Genomic DNA, 27,729 nt, shown 5'->3' with positions numbered 1-27,729 from the left:
AACACCTCATCCCTATTCACACAGTGAACCATGTATATAGATACATACAACACCCCATCCCTGTTCACTCACTGAACTATATACACAGATACACACAACACCTCATCCCTATTCACTCACTGAACTATATACAGAGATACACACAGCACCTCATCCCTATTCACTCACTGAACTATATACAGAGATACACAAAACACCCCATCCATATTCACTCACTGAACTATATACAGAGATACACACAACACCTCATCCCTATTCACTCACTGAACTATGTACAGAGATACACACATCACCTCATCCCTATTCACTCACTGAACTATATACAGAGATACACAAAACACCCCATCCCTATTCACTCACTGAACTATATACAGAGATACACACAGCACCTCATCCCTATTCACTCACTGAACTATATACAGAGATACACACAGCACCTCATCCCTACTCACTCACGGAACTATATACAGAGATACACACACCACCCCATCCCTATTCACTCACTGAACTATGTACAGAGATACACACAGCACCTCATCCCTATTCACTCACTGAACTATATACACAGATACACACAGCATCTCATCCCTATTCACTCACTGAACTATATACAGAGATACACACAGCACCTCATCCCTACTCACTCACTGAACTATATACAGAGATACACACAACACCTCATCCCTATTCACACAGTGAACCATATATAGAGATACATACAACATCCCATCCCTGTTCACTCACTGAACTATATACACAGATACATACAGCACCTCATCCCTACTCACTCACTGAACTATATACAGAGATACACACAGCACCTCATTCCTATTCACTCACTGAACTATATACAGAGATACACACAGTACCTCATCCCTATTCACACACTGAACTATATACACAGATACACACAGCATCTCATCCCTATTCACTCACTGAACTCTATACAGAGATACACAGCACCTCGTCCCTACTCCCACACTGAACCATATACACAGATACATACAGCACCTCATCCCTATTCCCACACTGAACTATATACAGAGGCACGTCAAGTATATTAGAATAGAAGGAAACGACTACATAAGTGTCCAGAATACTCGCCTACAGCCTCGTGCCGTAACGTCGCGAAGGCAATATTTGTTGTATGGTGAAGTGTGCAAGCATGTAACACTCACAGCATGTATGACCGTTTGAACGATGCTAATGTTATTTTCATTATGAGCTCCAATCCTGAGATGTTGTGGTAATTACTTATCATTATCATTACGTTGATTACTTAGCCATGAATAATGTTCCACGCACTGGGCGCATTGCGTTACCTGTAGATACGCGTAAACCACGCACGTCATGGTTTACCAGCAACGGCTTCCACAACCGAGAACTAGAAGGACTATAGTCTATGCAGATGACTGTTCAACATGTGGTCGAATTAATCGTTCGTCGGGTTTTGGGCGTGTGTGCCAACCACCACTGTTGCGGCACTGTTGGATACTCACACGTGTAGAATGTGTCCCAAAACACAACAAATGTGTCCTTTTATGTACAGCGAAAAGATGAACTATATGCGAAAAGTAACAACACCACTGAATTACAGAACAACTGGCCGTAAAAGAACCTTTAATAACACGCTCAGTAATATTGCGTATGAATGACAGAAGTCTGTAAATAATCGAGTCTTGACATGGATAATTCTCACTGTGATTAACATACGCCACTCGATGAAGGTAATCCGACATGTCATTCATTCTATTCCAATATATGTTGCAGATACGAACATGGGTATTATGTATCCTGGAAGATACAAGGATCCCCCGTCTAGAGGAATAGCGTACATCCAACACACAGTGTAATGCGATTTCCCATCACGAGATGACCTCAGAAAATTCCTGGATACAGGCAAAGGTTACGATATCAGGCCTCCACTACTGTCCTATACTGTTCCTTCAACGCAGACAAATTGTCTGCATCCGCCCACCACAAAGGGACACTACTTCTCATCAAAATAGCTCATTTGTAGGAAGGAAATGCATTTCTTTACAACCAGCATTAGTTTTCGAAAATATGGTGCATTCATGATGTCTGAGAGAAGTGCTCAGTGTATGAAACATTAATTCAGGTACATGGAGAATAGATGGCCATCTAGCCAGAGTCTGCTAGTGGTGGTGTTACACAAGGTCGTCTGTTACAGACAAGTCGTTTTCCAGAGACGTTTATTTCGGAATCAACCAAGTAAAGTGATGTTACAGTTGGATGGTACATTAACGCGCACTGTATCAGCGCTCACCAGATATTGTCTCCTATTCCTTTTGCTATGAAAGAACATGGATTTTTCGTTGATGAAAATGATTTATTTTTGAAACGATTCTCATTTCTCACGCCATGTAACTTGGAGAACTTCTTAACTTCTTTTTAGTAATTCTGAGCTATTTTGTGGTGGTGACTTAATCCGTGGCCAGTTGTCAAACACTTGGGTGGCAAGGGGAGGAATAAGTCTACATCAGTGGAGCTAATCCTTGCATTGACTGGTGTACAAAGCTACATCTACAGGTCCCATTGACGCAATAGTTCCTCACACAATCAGATATGACGATATACGAAGATGTACTTTCAACGTATGGTACTCCCGTAGCGCGAGATGTGTGTCTAGTTACGTCACAGTGACTGATGTGACTGTGCTCACACAAACAGCCTCGTTTGTCGCGTGACAGTCACGTCGCATGTACAGGCTATTCATCAGTGCGGATTTATGGGAGATCACCTGAATGATTGCAGTGAGCCTGGGAGGTGTGGGCGTCATCTGTCACCGACACATTGTATACTTGTACGTCAGACACTGTACACATGTATGTTACATTGTGTACTTGTTCGTCACATTGTATACTTGTACATCACTCTGTATGCTTGTATAGACATACATGTGTAGGGAAGTCACACTGTTCACTTGTACAAACATGTATATGTAGGTATGACACACCTATACTTGTACGTCAAATTGTATGCATGTTTATGCATACGTAGGTACCCATCTACCTGTACAAACGTGCATTCGTAGGTACCAATGTACTGGTACAAACATTTATACATAGGTACCCATCTATCTCTGCAGACATGCATACATAGACACCAATCTACCAATCCAAACACGCATACGTAGGCACCAATCTACCGGTGCAAACATGCATGCGTGAGTACCAGTCTATCTGTACAAACATGCATGCGTGGGTACCAGTCTATCTATACAAACATGCATGCGTGGGTACCAGTCTACCTGTACAAACATGCATACACAGACACCAATCTACCAATCCAAACACGCATACGTAGGCACCAATCTACCGGTGCAAACATGCATGCGTGAGTACCAGTCTATCTGTGCAAACATCATGCGTGAGTACCAGTCTATCTGTACAAACATGCATGCGTGGGTACCAGTCTACCTGTTAAACATGCATATGCAGATCTTCTCTTCATGCTGGAATGTATGATTCTGAAATTCGCTGCAAGTTGCTGGTCCTAACTTACCCAAACCCCTGTCACTACAAAAGTATGTTCGAGTTGTGGGAGCTTTTAGCTGTTGAGACGAAGCGACCGCACCAGTCTGTCTTCCCGGCTCATACCCTCTTTCAGTCCTTTCAGTGAAAAGAGGCAGTTTGATGATGGAAGAGTTCAAGTACGAACATCAGAAGTTTTAGTTGTTTAACCCAGCTCTTACCACTTTTACAAATGTATTCATCCGCTATTTCCAGCGGTCTGTACACTTGCATGACAACGCTCATGAATTACATGACAATTAACGTGGCTGTATTATACGATAGGGCGACTGTATTGCATGATAAAGTGACTGTATTACCTGATAATGGGACTGTATTACATGATAACATGGCTGTACTGCATCATACAGTGGATGTATTGTATAATAAAGGGTATTGTATGATAACGTAGCTATATTACATGGTAACGTAATTATTGCGTGACAACGTGACTGTATTACATAATAAAGTGTCTGTATTTCATGATAACATGGCTGTATTGCATGTTAACGTGGATGTACTGCATAATAAACTGTCTGTACTACATGATTAGGTAACTGTATTATATGATAACGTGGCCGTACTGCAAGATAAAGTGACTGTATTACATGAATGATACCGTGACTGTAGTACCTGATAACGTGGATGTGTTGCATAATAAACTGTCTGTACTACATGATTAGTATTACTAGACTGTATTACATGACATCGTGGTTCTATTACATGATAACATGGTTGTATTACATGATAACGTGACTGTATTGCACAATAAATGGCTGTATAGCATGATAAAGTGAATGTATTATATGGTAACATGGCTGTATTTGATGTTGTTTGGTGCGCGTGAATCTTGTTGTGGCATGAGCACTTGCATCCTATTCTGCGTGTGATGTTCATGTGATTGTTGTGCACATTCCATGATAGGACATTAACTTAGTTTCTGCATGTGATGGTGCCTGGCAGTTCTCGTATGGTCCACGTATGTGAACAGCCCGGTCACTACAGTGGACACAGATGTTTGCAATGACACCGATTATCGGAATCCTGTCAGATTTTCCAGGTAAACAAAATAACAGGTAACAGGCATCATGATCAGCTAATAGAAGTCGTGATTATGAAATTACATACAAGAAGTTGTGGACACCTGTCTCAACTTCCGCACAATCATCATCAGCAAGATGCGCAGATGTGCAGGGCGCAGCACTTGCAGGAGTAACCGGTAGCAGGTGCGTGTTGAAGGCGTGATGGGACGGGACAGGGGTAGACAAGCATCCCCTCGCGGCTCCCATCGTGGTGCCAGTGTCTTGTCATGTATGTTTACCTCGGTAATTTGAATAAATGGGACTGAGGGATATAAAGCAGTAATAGGGCGGGTCGTTATCGGAACACAGAAGAAGCTTCCTCTATCCGGATACAATTGTCTCGGGTTGCAGGTAATGTTCACGAGACGCACGCAGCGAGTTAGAAATGGAAAACATTTAAACAAGTACAGAAAAAAGGTTGATGCGAGATGGATCGCAACATTTTTTTTCGTATCTTGTGTGAGAAAAGGATAGTCTGCGCTGACTGAACGAGTGAATGGGCTTCTTGAACAGGCGCGCTTTCTCTACCGCGGGGGAAGTCTGACAGTCGGGACTGCCTGTAATCCTTGCGATGTCACAGAGCAAGTCCTATGGTCAGTGATCAAAGTCAGTTTGTACTTCAGCCCAGTTACTGAACCTACTACATATATAATACGAGGGGCTATCAAAACGTTTTGAGCCTAAAGTTCTTCTGATATCATAAAACTAACTGTCTGACATTGAAGAATGCTTTGCGTCATTCATATAATAGTAATATTGACATGCACTTGTCGCCAGTTTCCAGTCACGTGAGATCTAATCACACGTATCGAAATTAAAACGGCAGAAATGCATAAGCTTCAGTACTGATCAGTTATAGAGTTTTTGTCTTGATGACCACCCGGAGGCATACACTGATGAGCGATTGACAGCAGAACAAATACTGAGTAATTTAGGCTCGTGTAATGCAGCCACGTTATCACCCATTACAGTCACGTTATCATGCCATACAGCCATGTTATCATGCAATACAGTCGTGTTATCATACAAATAAGTTACTTTATCATGCAATACAGACACGCTGTAAATGCAATACAGTCACATGAGAACGTAATGCAGCCGCGTTATCACACAATACAGTCACGCAGTCATGCAGTACAGTCACGCTATCATGTAATACAGTCACGTTATCACACAATACAGTCACGCAGTCATGCAGTACAGTCACGCTATTATGTAATACAGTCACGTTATCACACAATACAGTCACGCAGTCATGCAGTACAGTCACGCTATCATGTAATACAGTCACGTTATCACACAATACAGTCACGCAGTCATGCAGTACAGTCACGCTATCATGTAATACAGTCGCTTTATCACACAATAGTCACTTTATCATGCAATACAGTCACGCTATCATGTAATACATCTGCATAGCTTGAAGTGTTCCATGAGTGTCTGTTACGTCGACAAAATATTTTTGTGTGGATAGATTTTCAAGGCCTAAAAGCTGTGTTGTTTACAGTAGATCCGGGTACACGGAATCCCCCCCCCCCCTCCCTCCCACCTCTACCCCCAACACACACACGCACTGCATCTTGATTTTGCTTCTTGCATCACATGTAATATCGTGCGTCTATAAAGTCCTTGTGTCTGCCTCCACTGTATACAATATCAGGATGCGTGCTGCTCCAGATCCAGTGTATCTTATCTCTGCTTTGTTCTACGAGACAATATCATATAAACATATACCGCTTCATAACACATTTGATATCTAAAAAAAAATACAGAAAGTTCATAACACCGTCTGAAGGAACCACGCTGAACGTACCTGATTCATGTAACTTGAAGGCGTTAGTTTTACTAGCTTCCGCTGACGTCAAGAACATATTTGTTTGGCAAAGGAAGTTTCACAGGAACAGGTGGCATAAACCGATAATGTAAGCAATCATCAAGGTCAGTGAATGAGTGAGTGAGTGAGTGAGTGAGTGAGTGCGTGAGTGAGTGAGTGAGTGAGTGAGTTTTGTGCAGCTTTTAGTAGTATCCCCGCAACACCTCGGACACGCAACAGGGGATAATATGAACCCGTTCCCACCTTCCCACGGTAGTGGGCGTCCAGATAATTGCATCTCGAACAGACAAACCATCTGATTATATGAGCAACGTCCAACCTCGATGCAGTAGGAGACGTCACGGAGGAAGACCACATGAATAATTTCAATCACGTCTTACGACGGGCACAAGTTACTTCAGGACATATTCTGCTCCCTAGCCAGTTATCTTGAAACAGACCGACTGTGTTTCCCTGTGACACTGACGTGGCAGAACACAAACACAGTGATATATGTGATGTTATCGTGAACGTAACGATATCATCAGTTCCAGGTGTAATATGACACTATAACAGCCGGGAGGTATGTTAATATCAACCAGTGACAGGTCTCTGTTGCAGGGACATCTCTCCGGGACGTATAGGCAAAGAGACAGACGAGGTGCAGTGTTGGGTTCCGTCTTTTCAGATGGTGGACGTATGTAAGGAAAGACTGACACAAACATGCCGCTATATGAAGCGGTAACACAGGACAGCATAAGCGATTATTACCGTGTCGATCTGACACTCTGTATGTGCCATGTGGTAAAACAAGCCTTTATAACGTGACGGCTAAACAAAGGCGACTAGAAGCTTCTTCGTAGTCAACATTACGTGTATTTGCAGGTACCAGAACCAAGACGCCGCTTGATGCGTACAGTTATGTGCCTTACAGGTGCCAGAACCAAGACGCCGCTTGATGCGTACAGCTATGCGGCTTACAGGTGCCAGAACCAAGACGCCGCTTGATGCGTACAGTTATGTGCCTTACAGGTGCCAGAACCAAGACGCCACGTGATGCGTACAGTTATGTGCCTTACAGGTGCCAGAACCAAGACGCCGCGTGATGCGTACAGTTACGTGCCTTACAGGTGCCAGAACCAAGACGCCGCTTGATGCGTACAGTTATGTGCCTTACAGGTGCCAGAACCAAGACGCCGCTTGATGCGTACAGTTATGTGCCTTACAGGTGGTTAACCCATATACCGCCTGTAACATATATCTATACTTGCTTGATGCGTACAGTTATGTGAATTGCAGGTGCCAGAACAAAGACGCCGCCTAATGCATACAGTCACGTGCTTTGCAGGTACCAGAACCAAGACGCCGCTTGATGCGTACAGTTATGTGCCTTACAGGTGCCAGAACCAAGACGCCGCTTGATGCGTACAGTTATGTGCCTTACAGGTGCCAGAACCAAGACGCCGCGTGATGCGTACAGTTACGTGCCTTACAGGTGCCAGAACCAAGACGCCGCTTGATGCGTACAGTTATGTGCCTTACAGGTGCCAGAACCAAGACGCCGCTTGATGCGTACAGTTATGTGCCTTACAGGTGCCAGAACCAAGACGCCGCGTGATGCGCACAGTTACGTGCCTTACAGGTGGTTAACCCATATACCGCCTGTAACATATATCTAGTTCCGCTGGACAACCCATATACCGCCTGTAACATATATCTAGTTCCGCTGGACAACCCATATACCGCCTGTAACATATATCTAGTTCCGCTGGACAACCCATATACCGCCTGTAACATATATCTAGTCCTGCTGGTCAATCCATATACCGCTTGTAACGTCTACCTCTTCCATGGGGTCAGCCCATATACCAACATTTACCCTGTATCCAGGAACACTGTCTCTGTACCCCGCCCAATCATGGCGTCGTCCACCTATGTAGTGAGTCAGACAGTGCGATGTTTTAACGACCGAGTTTAATCCTCTGTAGAGACAGGAATCTGGGTCCTACGCCACTAACGTGTGCACGCGAACAAAGAACCACCACAATATCCGATGCTTTCAATTTCCCACTTTCAGGTTAACGATGTAGGTGATTTGTCGCGTGCATTTCCAACCTTTGATAGTGATCGGCCAGCATTTGTCACCGTCGTGAGTTAACTTGTGTTGCCCGGCTGCCATAGTTACGTCAATTAGTTCGGCTATAGATCTGTATCATGCCTGCTTCATCTGGCCGCCACATACCACTGTAGAACCAGCGGGTCGTTCGGGAGGGCAGTTCGGCCAAATCTGAAACGGGCATGGCAGTGCAGAGGGTTGAAACTATTGGAGAGTTTGTGATGTTTGACTGGGTGGGTGGGCACTGGGAGAAGGGCGTTATAAGGTCACCAGTTATCAAGAATCACAGAAAGAAGAAGCATGCAAATCGGTATTTTTCTTGCAGTGTGTTTAGTAGGAAACGTCTCATTGATGAAGCACTTACCATGCCAGTCCCTAACTGTCATAACCTGTTTGCTCACGTGTATAATGCTCACAACGATCAGGTCCTGGGTTCAAGCCCATCATGGTTCTCAGTTGTGGCGGCAGCACACGGAATAAGTGAGCAACGTTTTACGCCGATATTCCTGAGACTTTTGTTATATCACAGAGTAGGTCATTCAGTAAGAATATCAGAATACATCTGTGACATATAAACATAGAACGAGGTCATAATACGTTCATAGTAACAGATGCCGTAATTGAACTCTGAACTAACATAGGGATTACCGGCCTCTGAAAGAGTCGCGATAAAACACCGGCCGTAATAAAAGCTAAAACTGTCTCCCTACAGACGTAAAACAAAGCGCAGATTTACAGGACGAAGACATCCCACACATTGCCTAATGCAGTGCAACACTTCCGCAATGCCGGATTCCCAGCAGTCGTCCCCGTGATGTTGCTTCTGATGTAGAGAGGCACGTTGCTGCAGACACATAAACCACCGCAGCGTCTGTCTATCCATCAAAGCTAGCAACACACGTGTTCCTAATGCCCCCTGTTCCTGTAGCACCTTCGATACTGTTATTGCACATAATACAATTTATTTATCGACATCTGGTAATATGAAAATAGAGAGGGTTTCAAATAAACATTGTCCTCATGTTTACAGTCGGAACAACAGGTACAGGAAAATCATCATAGCCTCAACTTCCGGGACTTAACACCCACCACCTAGCGGCGTGAAGCTACGAGGCTAGGGTTATGCCCCTTTAGCACGTGCACCATACGAAGCATGCGTTGTTTGGAGAGCTCGTGGCTAAACGGCAACCTTGAGTCTTTCTATCTTGTGGTGACATTTACACAGCTCCCCTTGACAGTTCGGCAATGCTGGAAGGACATACCACCCGTCTCCCTCCCTCGTCCTGTCGTCTGTTACATGCAAAGTGGCGGGAACCCCCCGCCGTGGTGTCGCTTACTACGTGACGCCATATTGGTCTGGTTCGTCCCCAGGGATTTTAGTTTGAATGCAGAATTCACTGAGATCGCATGGTCTAACGAGATAGGAGAAATCGTTTTCAGAGCACATCCTCCGGGTGGGGCCTTGTTTGCCGCCATTTCGTTGCTGATATGATGGTGCAGTTATTGCATGAAGCAGACGGCGAAGGTTGGGGCCAGGGGCGAATGTCAGATAACACCACCGATTTGCTAATGCGGTTTAAAAGCATACTTGCCTCAGCCTTTTGAGCAAAATGAATAAGAAATGTGCACGATAAGGCTAGAAAAATTGGCTGCTAATCATTTAGAATCTTCCCAGGGGGCGCTGCGGAGGTGCTATATTGCACATTCGGCTATCTCCGTTATTTACCGTACAGCATAGTTTGAAAGATTCTCGTAAATTTCCTGTTACGCGTAGGATACAGTTTAACTCGAGTTTTATGTTCGTCTGAACTTTTATGTCATTCTATTTCAAAAACATTCAGTATGAAAGGGGCATACACGCGTTTTTAAGTCATACAGCTCTGTCGTTGTACCCGGAATCGAGTGATGCTAGTTTCCTTGATCCTAGTGATTGACGTTTCCTAGTACTGGGTACCTGACTCCCAGAGGTTCAAGCTCCCTTGTACTGGGTACCTAACTCCATGTGGTTCAAGTCTTCTTGTACTGAGTAACTGACTTCCAAAGGTTCTAGCTCATGTGTACTGGGTACCTAAACCCCTAAAACCTAAACCTAGACAGGCGGTTGATTGGTTCTCTTGTACTGACTCCCATTGGTTAAGGCTCCCTTGTCCTGGGTATCTGGTTCTAGTTCCCTTGTACTGTGTACCAGACACCCAGAGGTTCTGGTTCTCTTGTACTGGGTACCAGTCTCCCAGTAGTTCAGGCGGCCTTGGACTGAGTACCTGACTCCCAGACTTTCTAGCCTCCTTGTGCTGAGTACCTGACTCCCAGTGGTTCAAGTTCCCTTGTAACTGGGTACCTGAGTCCTAGCGTCTCAAGTTTCCTGGTACTGGGTACCCGATGCCAGGGGATTCTAGTTCCCTTGTACTGGGTATAGGCCTCCGAGTGGTTCTAGCTCCCTTGTAGTGGCTACCTGACTCCCAGATGTTCTAGTTCTATTATACTGGGTAACGATCTCACTGTGGTTCAAGCTCCCTTGTACTAGGTACCTGACTCCAAGAGGTTCTAGTTCCCTTATACTGGGTACCTAAATCCCAGCAGTTCTAGCCTTCTTGTTCTAACTTCCAGTGATTCAAGCTTCCTTATACTGGGTACTGGCCTCCCAGTAGCTCAAGCACTCTTGTCCTGGGTACCAGACTCCCAGAGGGTCAAGCTTCCTTGTACTGAGTACTTCACTCCCAAAGGTTCTAGTTCTCTTGTACTGAGTACCTCACTCCCAGTGGTTGAAGCTTCCTTACTTTGGGCACTGGCTTCCCAGTAGTTCAAGCTCCCTTGCACTGGGTACCAGACTCCCAGAGGTTCAAGCTTCCTTATACTGGGTACCTGACTCCCAGAGGTTCTAGTTTTCTTGTACAGGGTACTGGCCTCCCAGTGGTTCAGGCTCCCATGTACTGAGTACCTGAGTCCCAGTGATTCATGTTCCCTTGTACAGGGTACATGCGTCCAAGTGGTTCAAGCTTCCTGGTCCTGGGTATCTGATTCCAGGAGGTTCTAGTTCTCTTGTACTGGCTACCGGCCTCCGAGTGGTTCAAGCTCCCTTGTACTGGGTACCTGACTCCCTGTGGTTCAAACCTTCTTGTACTGAGTACCTGACTCCCAGTGGTTAAAGCTTCCTTACACTGGGTACCTGACTCCCATTGGTTTAAGGTTCCTTGCACTGGGTACCTGACTCCCAAAGGTTCTAGTTCTCTTGTAACTGGGTACCTGACTCCCAAAGGTTCTAGTTCTCTTGTACTGGGTACCGACCTCCGAGTGGTTCAAGCTCCCTTGTATTGGGTACCTGACTCCGTGTGGTTCAAGCCTTCTTGTAGTGAGTACCTGACTCCCAAAGGTTCTAGATCCTGTGTACTGGGTACCTGAACCCCAGACAGGCGGTTGATGAAAACTGAATCAGCTGTTGACAATAAAGTCCATCATCGTTAGTGAGATTCAATGACTGCTTGTTATTGAGAGTAGGATTTAAGTACACGACAGTCGGAGGCTCCACTTGAAAGTTACATACCTATAATTAAGCTGAGGAATTCCGAAGTTATGTTTCGGTCCGTGAGTGGCTACTTCAAAGAGCCGGAGTCCTTTCTTCCCGGCACACGTTGTCCGAGCCCATCACGGCAACTGCCATCGTGTTTTATACCCCGGAACACGACGGGCCATCGGCCGGCAGGAATCCTTCACTCTCCACTTCAAAGTCTTCGCATCACGCGCTCTCGACACCCCCGTGTGCCTGTCAGACGCCACATCTCGGGTCATCATGCACGATCTAGCACGCGTGAGGCATGTTGCATGTCTGGCACGGGCGAGATATGTATAAACACGGACCTCCGGGTGATACCCTGTAGGTCACTGGACAAAGTACTGAACATACACGTGGGTTTTAGCTGACGCTGTTTTGAACATTTTCATCGACGGACACATTTCAGAGATATGTACCAAATACACTGTTGAACGGGGATGTTTCTGATCTTAGAGTCGAACCCTTACAGAGGAACTTGGCAGATAAAGCCTTATGTTGAGAACTCGAGGCCCGAGTAGACATGTTTAGTTGATGATTGCTGAGTAATTAACGGACCGTCTTAGAAAAGTACTTACTGAATGAACTACCCGGATGTACTGTGATGAACGACATCGCACTAAACCTACAGGGAGACTAGGATTATGAATCGTATATTATCTCGTTTTAAAAGCTGATAATGTGTTGCTGTTAGCTGTAAACCGATGAAGTCGATGTCGGTGATGTTCACGATGTGTTACTCGTGCTCATCGATGACATCCTCAGGAAATTGTTGGGTTGGGGTGTCCGCGATGTTGACGGCTCGGTGTCGGTGCCATCGAAGGCGTGTTGGTGATGTTGACGGTAAGGTGCTCGATGCGTTGACGTGGTGTTGGTGGTGGTGCCGGCGATGTTGACGGTGGGGTGTTTCATGTGAAGAGGCGTGTGTCGCGGCGGTGGTGTGGGTAATACTACGTTGACGGCTGTGGTGTCGAAGGTTTGACGGCGAGATGATGATGATGGCTGGGTGGTATTGGTAGGTTGTCGAAGTGGGGACGCTGAAACGTTTCGTCGGCGTTCTGAGAGGGGAGTTGATCACAGATGAGCAGTGCTGTTAGAATTCTTTCTCAGTGAAATATCAACCATTGTCGGCTGTCAGCGCTCGGAGCGTGGCCAAACCAGCAGCCCACTCAGTGGCTGGAGGTCGGAGTCCATCAACCGTCCAATAATTCTTACACAGTAGTGTGCAGCTGTCGTATACAGAGGGGAGTTCAGTCCCTGCTCTTGACCCGAACAACAATTCCTTAGCCCCACTAGATCGGTGCAAGTGTTCCCCGGACTGCCTACAGTAACGACAGTTTCACTTATTCCTACACATCAGGAGGTTGTAATGCCAAGGGTCCTGACTTCAACTCATCTCCCAAAATGGTCTGTAGACACGCATGCAGGAAATATAAATGCATATCGGGTCACTTTCAATAGGCTTCACAATATATCATGAAGGATGCATAAATCATGTTTCTCTTCATATGAAATTAGCCCTATACACTTAATTGGGGTAATGTTGAAACTTGACCCTGGTAAAGACAGTGTGTCTGGGCTGGCTGTGCTGGCGCCGGCAGAGGTGACCATTCCGCCAGGCCTGTGTTGGCAACACGCTTGTGTTACGCAGGGATCTGATCTGTGTGGGGCGTAATTGCACATAATAGGGTAAAGAGGTTGTGCTACTGACGGCGCCATTGTAGGGAGCCTTGTGGCTCCTCCAGTAACTGTCGGACACAGGACACTGGAGCAGGGCTGCACTTACTAACGGGTCTCAAGTGGGAGTTTTAGTTTTTTAGTTTCATGAATGCGAATTCTTTGGTATGAACTTCCAGTAAACAACATGTGTATAACCTTAAAGATGAGTGAGTGAGGGAATGATGGATAGCGTTAGTTTAGCTTTACGCCGAACTCATAAGCAGTGATAATTGAACATATGGGATAATTAGTACACAACTGGACAAAAGGAAATACACAGTATTATGTATCTTGTGTATGTAGTTTATAGAATACTGCCACAGTTTCTGCATTGAATGGTTGTGCAATAAATGTCTTGTATCTTGTATCAGCAATGATTGATGGAAAGTGAAATTAGCACACACCAGATCTGGTTGTATCTTGCCGGTGTCTTAGGGCTTTAATGCCTCGGGTTCTAAAGTAAGCAGCTCATCTCCGACTATTTTCTGACGTGTGTCTGTGTTGTTACGTTTGTAATTTCCAGTTTTCAAGGGAATACTGTCTTCTGTTCGGGACATTTTTAACAACCCTTCTGGACTTAGTACCTAAACTGGTTATGAATGCAGACTTCGTATTGTCGCCATTTGCCAACAATAACGTGACGTGATATTCAAACCAACTCAACTTCTGCAGTATCTAGAGGCGCGTGTTTCAACCGTGGCAATGGTTGATTGTGACGAATTATACATATAGATATGGCCCCGACTTGCCAATAAATCACGCTGACGTGGTCGGCAGTTACGGCGCGCACTGCATTCTGTGAAGACATTTACATGGCGTATATTCTTTTTCACCGTTCGCCATGTCCGGCCTCCACCAGACGCTCATGAAACACATATCTGAGTAATACATCACAGGTTATCGGACTCGACAAATCGCCATAACTCCCATCTTCTCCTCCCGAGTAAAGTGGTCATTTGGTTCCAGACAAGGTGGCCACTGAACCGCCTGCTGCCAGATGCTATCACACGTCAGCCTTTTCTAACAGAAATATTGCTCTAGTATTGCACGCACGTGCCAGAGGAATTTCCTGCACGCCGAGGTCGCGAGAGTGAGCGCGGGGTCTGGTGTGAAAACGCTGATATCTTCCGTCTTGATAACACCTTTCTCCGTCCTCTCTACAGTCCCAGCAGCGCTTCCTACACGTATGTTATTTATTCGCGGTGGTCGTATACACCCTGTTGTGGATTGTTAATTGAGATATAAATTAATCCTATTCGGCAAAAACATTTATCCCATGACGTCTTGGTACACACAACGTCTTTGATATATTTTGACTTACTGACTTGCACTCTCGATAATACACTTCTATGTATGATATTTGCACCTATTTGCTTGAATTAAATTCGAATTACATACCCTACCTTGCATATATATTCGGTTTAGTTCAGGATGATGTGTACACTTTCGACACACTTGCACCTAATTATGATGTAGTAGTTTGTACACTTGTCGAGGAATGTGACGTTGCTGTCGATTGTCAGTGAAGATAACGTGAGATGCTGTCAGGGACGGCGTTCCTGAACGTCTTGACATCTACATCATTTCTTTTGACTCATGTGGGCGGTGTTGATGAAGTCAAGTGCGGGTACAGTTGGCTATGATTGAGTTACACTCGGGCGTATATATGCCGCCATGTAATACCCAGCAGGCCACACTGCCGGGCGTCCGTTTTTTGTACAACGGTTGACGGCATGCCGTCATAATCCCCCAATGAAAGAACTTTGTGACAAACAAATACTATATCAGGAATCTTCTGTGACCTGTATATCTATGGTAAAGTTCACATGCAACAGTTTGTGACAGTCAGTGTTTCATAAATAGTTTATTTCGTTAAAATGATCTTTACTTGCACTTTAATCGCAAATTGCTGCAATTAACAAAAGGCCTAAATATTTCACTCATTTTGTAAATAGATAGAGAACGTCTGACCTCTGGTTATGCTATGATAACGGATTCTCTAGATTCGATGTTCGTTCCCCACTGCCTGACAATGTCAAAGATAAAGAGTACACACAGGCCAACTTAAGCATTTTCAGCCAATGCATAAAACAAATGGACTGATTTTCAGTCAGTGTTTAAAATTAGTGATATTTAAACATATAAACTGCCATAGTGAAATACGTTGGCTTATGGCATACTTAGATTTCACTCCTATTTGCAAAAATTCCCCAAACATCCACGAACACCAAACTTTCCCTGTTTCCGTCACATGTACAGTTCGTTTGGCTCAAAAGCGGACCGATTATTGCAATCTAACTCGAATATTAATACAATTAAATACTTTATGAAATGCTGGTCATAATCAAAACATCAGATCAACTCTGTAAGGTTTTGGTAGAATATATGTCCTAAAAAAAAAAGTTGTTCCAACAAATTATCATTAAAACATTGACACGGTTCACTATTAGTTACGAAGAATCAGTGCACAGAAAAGGACAACCAGTAATCAACTGGCTTGTAGCCAATGGCCGATATACATGTAACCATCTTCTGAGGAGTCGGCTGTAAGATAAAACATAACGTGCGAACGCAAGAACGTTAATTCACACACAAGGAGAAACTTCGCAAAACCTACATCTGTTTGTAAGCCATGAACCCTACACTTAACGAGGGAAATATAACTGCTTTAAAACTAATTACGCCTGCGGAGCGGGACAGCGACATAAATGACGTCACGGCACGTGCTGCACGCTTCATTACGTGACGGCCACCTGACACAAATTGTCTTTAGTGACGTGGAATGGCCGCAGCTTCCGGCCTAGATTCCAAACACGCCTGCACCAGAATGTCAGTTGGTCTGGTCATCTGCTGCTAATCACACTCACTCACGCATGCGCAGTGGGTGAAGACAGATGGTATTTGGCGAATATTAGCTCAGTCTAGCAGATTCTGTGATCATCTGCAGGCATCAGAGACCATGACCGTCTGCCTTCGTCTCAGTCCTTACACATATATCAGATGATCTGTGATGGGCCTCGTACGCAGCAGGAAAAGAGGGAACTATTCACAAAGTCACCTTTTCAGTCGATTGAGATCAGCAGCGTGCAAGTATAAAAAATATAGGGCATAACTTCGCAAGACTACAAAATGTGAAAATTAGTACCGAGGTGTTAATTTCTCTTTTCAATACACGGCTGTTAGGCTTGATTATAACGCATACCGAGGTACCGGGGGTTATATACCTATAAGCGTGGGACCCGGTGTACTTATACTTCATACCTTATAAGCAGGCCCACAGAACAACGGTACGTCATGCGACATAACTTTATAACTAGGCGCGCACTGCGCTAGCGCATCATGCAAAATACTGCAACGAAAATATTCTTCCTAACGTAAATTTTGCTTGAAATGGGTTTGGAAGTGAATTTAGATAAGTCTGAAATGGTGGTTATCTTAGAAGTGCAGACAAATGGTTCTATGATGGTCAGAAAGTGGAAGTTGTTAGCATTATAAGTATTTGGGTGTGGTATTTTCCTCAAGGCTAGTGTGGTCTGAAGCTTGTGATTTTAGTCGTATCAGGTGGTGTACACTTTAGTTATAGGTATCCTCGACCTTGTTATGAAATGCTTAAAGTCTTTGACGAAAATGGAAATGGTAACTGGGTCTCTCATGTTCGTTCACTATTGCTTATATTTGGATTTTCTTTTGTATGGATTACTCAAGTTATCGGCGACATAGACTTATTTATGGCAACGTTTAAGCAACGCTGCAAGGATATCTGTCTCCAAACATGGCGCAGTGATATCGGTAGTAGTCACTTTCTCAAAGTTTATTCATCGTACAGGTCAGTTTTGGAAACAAAGGTGTACATGTATATAACTGCGTTGTACACAAATATTGACTTGAGGTGTAGTTTATGTAAATTTCGTCGCTTATCGCACAAACTGGGTGTCCAACAATGTTTCAATAAAGACATTGTAGATAGTACTATAGCAAAATGTACTATGTGTCATTTACATGTCGCGGAGGACGAATACCACTTTCTGTTAGTATGACCATACTACCGTACAAGTAGGATGCAGATACCTGGGTTTTATCATACAAATCCATCTGTTTTTAAGTTTAAGCAGCTGTTATGCACAAAAAATATGAATGTTATTAAAAGCCTAGAACTTTATTTCAAGAGAAACCTTCCTGTTTGACTACTCTATTTTGATGTACTATATTTATGTAAATTTTATATGCATTGAACAGACAGTTGTGTATTTTTTGTACTCTGGCCATGAGGCCACTTTACTGATGAACTCTCTCGCGCGCTTAACGTACCACTGTAATTTTGGCCGAACAAAACATACACGAGAATGAAAAATCCAACTTTCACCAACCCTTCGAATACTGCAATGTGACAAAGATATTTATTCTGTCTATATTCTCGAAACATCACGCAACTGTAGTACCTGGATGTACCGATCTTGCGCTGCAGTGGTAACTCGAGGTCTGTCTGTACGGGGACGATCATTTGTTATACCTGTTTGGTTCGAACGAGCTGCAAGCCATGATATCATGATCAGACTAACATTCAGACGCCTGACAACAGAAGATTGGTAATCTCCACCATGCATTCTTTCAATGGCGATGTTCCGTGTCGCAAAGTCAAGACGTAAGGTAGTAATTTGACCTTGAAACTCCTTCAAAACGAATGCCAATTTCTGAAAGTAATCTCGATTTTTATTGCCAGATAGTGAATAATGCTCTTACCTGCAGAATGTCAACTGGAAGGCGATGCCTTGTAAGAAATCTCGTCAAAATCAACATTTTCAGGTAAAGTCGATGTATCACTTGTGCAATTGTGTAAAATCATGTTATCAACACTTTTGTCACATATTTTGACGATTGATTGAACAAAACAGATAATTCATAGATTTATAATCAAATCGTCTATGCGTTTCTTTTTTGGGTAGTATACTTCTATGATTTAACTGTTTTATGTTTGCAGTTTTCCATAATCGGAACACACAGAGGGATGCAGATGGGTTAAAATGATCGACATATCCCATGCAACACATTTTAACACGACTATCTAGTGAAATATGTCAGCTGCATGATGGTGGTTTAACACACCCGCGGAACCATATGGGGCTCGGTTGCTAATGCGCAGTCTACGGGGGCCCGTCTACGGTGTGGTTTTGTTTTCAAAAACTTGACGAATCCGAGCATTAATGGTGTAACTGATTATACTGATAACTACACTGGCAGTCTATTAACGACCATAAGTGTTCAGTCACGGGCTCTGTATCGCTTGTGTATAGGAGTATTAATTGCATTTATTTTTTAGATAAATGCAGAAAAATCTATGAAAAGAATTTGGGAAATTCGAGTACACTGCTTATGTGTTTGCCACACAAAAAGGACAATTACTGCATTCCCGAGTTGGCCAGCCATTATGTTGAAACCACGACGCATTTCCATACAGTCTTCTTGACAACATCCATTTAATCGTTTCTATAATAAAAGTATTGGGTGTACAGCTCGTGTTTCAGCCGGGGCCTATGTTACATGGTGTACACACAAGAGGTATTGTTGGGTATTCTCCAGGTACACTACAGCTTGTGTTACCACCAGACCACTCTCCATAGTTCACCCACACCAGCCATGCACGTCTGAAGCTCCAGGGCATATAACAAATAGTCTTGTTCCAGGTCGACCAAGCGAAGAGACCCCCAAGCCCGTGGAAGACGGGGGGATTCGCTGGAAAGGGGGATGGACAGACTCGGGGATGACGCATGGTGTTTGTCAAGTGGGTAAATGAGCGTGACGACGCCAGTTACTTTGGAAAATCGGCAGAATGTGCACGGACCACTTGAATTCATGTGACCCGGAGGAAGGGGACCTGACTGTTGATGGAATTAAGCTAAATGTTGAGGGAATTAGGCCACTATCATTACCACTGTCTCTGACACGTGAGAAATAGGCCTTAAACAATAAATCCAAACACCCATGCGCTGTTAAAGGTTTATCATACTGAGGCTACAAGAATGTGTGTTCATCAAGCACCATCACCACTGAGTTATAGTCAAGCTAAAATATAATCGTGCCTGGAGTAGACAATCCACTGACTAATATGATGAGCATCGATCATCGGAACTGAGATACCATGACATGCACCAAGCCTCCCAGGGAGCCTGACTCCCTGATTCCGTTAACCGGCTCTTTCAAATCTCGGCTGTTGAAGACCAAATGTAACATGGATGTAATTCAAGGATCGAGTCATTATGGTGAAAAGCATCGGAGTTAGCTGAGGCATAGTGAAACGCATCAGAGTTAGTTGAGCCATAGTGAAACGCATCAGAGTTAGTTGAGTCATAGTGAAACGCATCGGACCTAGTTGAGTCATAGTGAAACGCATCAGAGTTAGTTGAGGCATAGTGAAACGCATCAGAGTTAGTTGAGCCATAGTGAAACGCATCAGAGTTAGTTGAGTCATAGTGAAACGCATCGGACCTAGTTGAGCCATAGTGAAACGCATCGGACCTAGTTGAGCCATAGTGAAAAGCATCGGACCTAGTTGAGTCACAGTGAAACGCATCGGAGTTAGTTGAGTCATAGTGAAAAGCATCGGACCTAGTTGAGTCATAGTGAAAAGCATCGGAGTTAGTTGAGTCATAGTGAAAAGCATCGGACCTAGTTGAGTCATAGTGAAAAGCATCGGAGTTAGTTGAGTCATAGTGAAAAGCATCGGAGTTAGTTGAGTCATAGTGAAAAGCATCGGACCTAGTTGAGTCATAGTGAAAAGCATCGGAGTTAGTTGAGTCATAGTGAAAAGCATCGGACCTAGTTGAGTCATAGTGAAAAGCATCGGACCTAGTTGAGTCATAGTGAAAAGCATCGGAGTTAGTTGAGTCATAGTGAAAAGCATCGGACCTAGTTGAGTCATAGTGAAAAGCATCGGAGTTAGTTGAGTCATAGTGAAAAGCATCGGACCTAGTTGAGTCATAGTGAAAAGCATCGGAGTTAGTTGAGTCATAGTGAAAAGCATCGGAGTTAGTTGAGTCATAGTGAAAAGCATCGGACCTAGTTGAGCCATAGTGAAAAGCATCGGACCTAGTTGAGTCATAGTGAAAAGCATCGGAGTTAGTTGAGTCATAGTGAAAAGCATCGGACCTAGTTGAGTCATAGTGAAAAGCATCGGACCTAGTTGAGTCATAGTGAAAAGCATCGGAGTTAGTTGAGTCATAGTGAAACGCATCGGACCTAGTTGAGTCATAGTGAAACGCATCGGAGTTAGTTGAGGCATAGAGGTACGCGTCGGATTTAGTTGAGTCAGAGAAAAAGATCGGACCTAGTTGAGCCATAGAGAAAAGCATCGGAGTTGGTTCAGTCATAGAGACAACACTCGGAGAGTCATGGTAGAGAAGCTGAGGACATTGGAGTTGATGTATTCGAGCATTTCAGCACAATCACGTCCTGTGAAGTCTGTGGTGAAGAACAGCACAGATACGCTGACAGAAGACACTCACCAAGTTGACAGAAACCACGACTCTCACGCGGAGCCGGCAGACCAAGGATCATAAGCGGGTGATCTTGGTTTGAAACTTATGTTCAAACATCGTAGCCAAGAGTAAAATTCGCGATCGGTCCATGTGTCCCTTTCAATAACCTGTAACACTCAACAGAGAGAGGCCGAGTGCATTTAAACACATAATTGAAAGCGCCGTTGAAATAATGACAAGAGCAGTCAATTTTAAAGACAAACTACATTGTTTGAGCCCAATGTGCTGCAGCTGCTGCCTTCAGTTGGGTTCTATCCATTATGTAGGACTGTTGACTCGGCTAGCCCCGCTCAGGTGGTCGCGCCCAGCGCCAGGTAGTGTTCCAGTCACTGCCAAGTTCTCCCTACTCTCTCAGCCTGTTCACGCCATGCATGATCAATCTTGTGAACAAACCAACACTTAATTAACTCGGTAATTACAGATAATTACTTAAAGCATAACTAACAGAGAAACAATATAACCCACAGTTCACCTTGATATATACCACTTCCGTTTAGCGTCTTACACTCACTGTTTCCTCTCATCTTTGGTCAGATCCACCAACTGCCTCCGCTGGGGTCTAAATCATGCTTTCCACAATACGTTTGGTATATTTAGAATATGTGTTTACTTAGCACCAACGTGTTTAAAATTAAAAATATAACCGTGAACACATCAGCTTGAAAGGTTTACGACTTTGCCCGATTGATTGCGAGTGTATGTAACTGAATCACGTGGTTTGTGTACACAGAAGGTAACGAAGGATGACCTCTTATGCACCCATCTTCAGGCTGTGCACTCGGAACACACCTGTCGAGCCCGTCACCGCCTCCTCTGCATCACCATTGTTTCAAGGTGAAGGGGTGCTGGATGGCCCTCCAGCGTTCTCAAGTCAGATTTTATTTGAAAATAACCGTTGTAGGTATATGCTTGCTTTGGTGAAGGCAGAAGAACTACTTAAACTGCCGTGTTCGGTACATCACGCTGTGGTAACTTGTGATCGCCACAACAGCCGAGAGTTTGGCGAAGTAACGTTGTATTCTAATGAGATGAGGCACTGGGCAGAGGAATTTTAAGAATTTACCACGATCCCGATCAGTGCAGTAACGTTCAATGTGCAACTAGAACACGCAGGAAACGATTCCTACTTCGTGGCCTGGTCCTAAAAGTCAGACTCTCACACTTCCGGACTCTTGGACTGTCCAACTTCCTACCAGGCGTCTACTACCGGTCTGCCTTCCTATCTATACCCTGTCTACCCTTCTTCATGATACTATCTGCTATTCCTTTACTTACCACACAGGTCCATACGTTCATATGGCCCGAATACAGTAGTTTCACGCGTTCATATAGCCTGAATGCTGTTGTACTACACGTTCATGTGACCAGGATATAGTTGTTCACACGTCCATATGTCCAGAATATAGTTGCTCACACGTGCATATGTCCAGAACATAATTTCTCCACACGTTCATATGGTTGAATGCTGTTGTTGCACACGTCGATTTGGCCGGAGTACTATTGTTCCACACGTTTATATGACCGTAACACTGTTGTTCCATACGTTCATATGTCCAGAACATAGTTGTTCCACACGTTCATATGGTTGAATATTATTGTTCCACACGTACATATGGCCAGAACACTGTTGTTCATATTGTTCATATGGTTGAATGCTGTTGTTGCACACGTTCATATGGCCAGAATACTGTTGTTCCACACGTCCATATGGCCTGAAGGTTGTGTACTACACGTTCATATGGCCAGAATACCGTTGTTCCACACGTCCATATCGTCGGAATACTATTTGATATGGCCGGAATATGATTCAGTCATAGTACTTCCATATGGCCAGAATACTGTTGTTCCGCACGTTCATATGGTCAGAACACTGTTGTTCCACACGTCCATATAGCCAGAATGTTGTGTACTACACGTTCATATGGTCAGAATACTGTTGTTCCACACATCCACATGGCCGGAATACTATTGTTCCCAAAATCCATATGGCCTGAATATGACTCAGTGATGATACTTCCATATGGCCTGAATACTGTTGTTCCACACGTTAATATGGCTGCAATACTGTTGTTCCACACGTTCACATGGCCAGAATACTGTTGTTCCACAAGTCCGTATGGACGGAATACTATTTCATATGGCCGTAATATGACTCAGTGATGATACTTCCATAAGGCTTGAACACGAAAGCGTGCAGAAATGTCTTCTTTCAGTAAGAACTTGTATTTATTGAACATGTTCGGACTCTATGGGTGAAGAAATCACTGACGTAGAAATGTTCCTATCGCGGTGATAGCAAACCAGGTACTAGACTTATTCAGATGAGAGGCACCCACTCTTATCTCATCAGTCAACTCAAGCTATTGACACACAGCGGTTAACTCGAAATAGACGTTTGTATCTCACGTTGTCTCGCGCCAGATAAAACCAACAGCAAATATTCCTTGTATCGCTGACTCAACGATAAAGGTATAGTCAACCCATCCAAAATTCCTGAGAATTTCATTTTATTCAAGAAATTATATCTTATGTTGATAAAGTATGTGTTTCGAGATTCGCATTACATCAAAGTATGAAATAATTATTTTTGGATAATCTGCCTGAACACAGGCATCTAAACGCCCCATAACAACTTGAAATAGAAAACTGCACACAAAACACAAATCTCTTTTAGTTGCAGTTTGAATTTTCACTTACTTCAAATAGTTTTTTCTTGGTTGTTTACCCTGACGAATAAGTAAGAAACATGCGTACCTTTTCATTTATTGTAGCACTAAAACTGGTACTACTCAGTGAGATACAATTAATCATCGTGTGTACTTAAAAGGATACAATTTTCGTTCAGTGATGTGCACTTCCGGGTCAGGTGACTGGTTCGCAGGATCACGACACAGGACGTTAAGACGAAGTGAAGATGGGGAAACATGGCGACAAGCACTTCCGGTTGGGTATCATCCGTGCATCGTTGTGACACCCAGGACCTGATTCTGTGTTTTGCCAACCGCCAGTCACCCACAGCGAAGGTTAATAGAACCTGAGTAAGAGACGTGTGGCAGATGTTTGCTGCCGGCTCCCCCTCCCGGGATATACACGTGAGGGAAATTACTTCAGTAAACGCGCGGGATGCAAGATGTGGGGAGGAGAGGTGACCAGCGGGTGACTATCAAGTGACGTACATGTATAAACAAACACCTCCACAGTTATGATTACACAATGCCATTTAGAAAGTGATCAAATGTAACATATGCCATATTTGGGATTACACTTTCTTAGTAAAGTACAAATTATAGTACTTTTTTGGTTGAGTCCCATTCGGGATTCGAACCCGCGCCCTCTCAGTCAGGCACCGATTAGGTGTGTATTCGGTGTGTTCACCGCTTAGGTGCCTGACTCTGAGGGTGCGGGTACAACCACTTCCACAGTTACCTTTCATCGGCAACAACAGCGACATGAACAGCACCAGGATGAATATACAAACACTTCCACAGTTACCCTTCATAAGGAAGAGCAGCAACCTTTAACAGCGCCATGATGAATATACAAACACAGCGACATGAACAACACCACATTGTATGTACAAACACAGCGACCTGAACAACACCACACATTGTATGTACAAACACAGCGACCTGAACAACACCACACATTGTATGTACAAACACAGCCACCTGAACAACACCACATTGTATGTACAAACACAGGAATCTTAACAGAACTACATCAACTGGTGGGTGTGACGTTTAGATGGCTGTCATTCGGGTACCGAGGCAGGGTCGACATTGCCATAAACGTATGACACCCTTGTGAAGGAGTCCGGTGGAACTGGCAGATGCACCCCGGACTGATAAGGATACTGACAGATTCAGGACTGGTAAATGTCAAATAGGGCTGCCATGGGTACGAATGAGAATGCGAAAGATTCAGTACTGGTAAATGTCAAATAGGGCTGCCATGGGTATGAATGGGAATGAGCAAGATTCAGTACTGGCAAATGTCAAATAGGGCTGCCATGGGCATGAATGAGAAAGTGAGAACGATTCAGTACTGGTAAATATCAAATAGGGCTGCCATGGGCATGAATGAGAATGAGAAAGTGAGAAAGATTCAGTACTGGCAAATATCAAATAGGGCTGCCATGGGCATGAATGAGAAAGTGAGAACGATTCAGTACTGGTAAATGTCAAATAGGGCTGCCATGGGCATGAATGAGAAAGTGAGAAAGATTCAGTACTGGCAAATGTCAAATAGGGCTGCCATGGATATGAATGAGAATGAGAAAGTGAGAAAGATTCAGTACTGGTAAATGTCAAATAGGGCTGCCATGGGTATGAATGGGAATGAGAAAGATTCAGTACTGGTAAATGTCAAATAGGGCTGCCATGGGCATGAATGAGAAAGTGAGAAAGATTCAGTACTGGTAAATGTCAAATAGGGCTGCCATGGGTATGAATGGGAATGAGAAAGATTCAGTACTGGCAAATGTCAAATAGGGCTGCCATGGATATGAATGAGAAAGAGAAAGTGAGAAAGATTCAGTACTGGTAAATATCAAATAGGGCTGCCATGGTTATGAATGTGAATTTGAACGATTCGGTACTGGTGAATGTCAAATAAAATTGTCTTGGATATGAATGTGAATTAGAATGATTCGGTATTGGTGAATGTCAAATAAAGTTGTCTTGGATATGAATGTGAATTAGAACGATTCGGTACTGGTGAATGTCAAATAAAGTTGTCTTGGATATGAATGTGAATTAGAACGATTCGGTACTGGTGAATGTCAAATAAAGTTGTCTTGGATATGAATGTGAATTAGAACGATTCGGTATTGGTGAATGTCAAATAAAGTTGTCTTGGATATGAATGTGAATTAGAACGATTCGGTACTGGTGAATGTCAAATAAAATTGTCTTGGATATGAATGTGAATTAGAACGATTCGGTATTGGTGAATGTCAAATAAAGTTGTCTTGGATATGAATGTGAATTTGAACGATTCGGTACTGGTGAATGTCAAATAAAATTGTCTTGGATATGAATGTGAATTAGAACGATTCGGTATTGGTGAATGTCAAATAAAGTTGTCTTGGATATGAATGTGAATTAGAACGATTCGGTACTGGTGAATGTCAAATAAAGTTGTCTTGGATATGAATGTGAATTAGAACGATTCGGTACTGGTGAATGTCAAATAAAGTTGTCTTGGATATGAATGTGAATTTGAACGATTCGGTACTGGTGAATGTCAAACAAAGTTGTCTTGGATATGAATGTGAATTAGAACGATTCGGTATTGGTGAATGTCAAATAAAGTTGTCTTGGATATGAATGTGAATTAGAACGATTCGGCACTGGTGAATGTCAAATAAAGTTGTCTTGGATATGAATGTGAATTAGAACGATTCGGCACTGGTGAATGTCAAATAAAGTTGTCTTGGATATGAATGTGAATTAGAACGATTCGGTACTGGTGAATGTCAAATAAAGTTGTCTTGGATATGAATGTGAATTAGAACGATTCGGTACTGGTGAATGTCAAATAAAGTTGTCTTGGATATGAATGTGAATTAGAACGATTCGGTACTGGTGAATGTCAAATAAAGTTGTCTTGGATATGAATGTGAATTAGAACGATTCGGTATTGGTGAATGTCAAATAAAGTTGTCTTGGATATGAATGTGAATTAGAACGATTCGGTATTGGTGAATGTCAAATAAAGTTGTCTTGGATATGAATGTGAATTTGAACGATTCGGTACTGGTGAATGTCAAATAAAGTTGTCTTGGATATGAATGTGAATTTGAACGATTCGGTACTGGTGAATGTCAAATAAAGTAGTCTTGGATATGAATGTGAATTTGAACGATTCGGTACTGGTGAATGTCAAATAAAGTTGTCTTGGATATGAATGTGAATTAGAACGATTCGGTATTGGTGAATGTCAAATAAAGTTGTCTTGGATATGAATGTGAATTAGAACGATTCGGTACTGGTGAATGTCAAATAAAGTTGTCTTGGATATGAATGTGAATTTGAACGATTCGGTACTGGTGAATGTCAAATAAAGTTGTCTTGGATATGAATGTGAATTTGAACGATTCGGTACTGGTGAATGTCAAATAAAGTAGTCTTGGATATGAATGTGAATTTGAACGATTCGGTACTGGTGAATGTCAAATAAAGTTGTCTTGGATATGAATGTGAATTAGAACGATTCGGTACTGGTGAATGTCAAATAAAGTTGTCTTGGATATGAATGTGAATTAGAACGATTCGGTACTGGTGAATGTCAAATAAAGTAGTCTTGGATATGAATGTGAATTAGAACGATTCGGTACTGGTGAATGTCAAATAAAGTTGTCTTGGATATGAATGTGAATTTGAACGA

General features: G+C 43.4%; 2 protein-coding genes across 2 annotated transcripts in view; one reads left to right on the top strand and one right to left on the bottom strand.

Moving 5' to 3' along the window:
* LOC137283671 (cytochrome c oxidase subunit 6B1-like) overlaps positions 1 to 27,729 on the top strand; it is a 292,498-nt gene that overhangs the window by 237,666 nt on the left and 27,103 nt on the right. The gene's annotated exons all lie outside the window — the stretch shown is intronic.
* LOC137283301 (uncharacterized) lies at positions 20,005 to 21,144 on the bottom strand. The gene has a single exon (XM_067814753.1). The coding sequence runs from the start codon at positions 21,142 to 21,144 to the stop codon at positions 20,005 to 20,007; it is 1,140 nt and encodes a 379-aa protein (XP_067670854.1).

The sequence above is a fragment of the Haliotis asinina genome, chromosome 5, assembly GCF_037392515.1.
Source record: "Haliotis asinina isolate JCU_RB_2024 chromosome 5, JCU_Hal_asi_v2, whole genome shotgun sequence".
Taxonomy (NCBI): Eukaryota; Metazoa; Mollusca; class Gastropoda; order Lepetellida; family Haliotidae; genus Haliotis; species Haliotis asinina.
The sequence above is the reverse complement of the archived record's forward strand: the minus strand, read 5'-3'. Positions and strand labels throughout refer to the sequence as shown.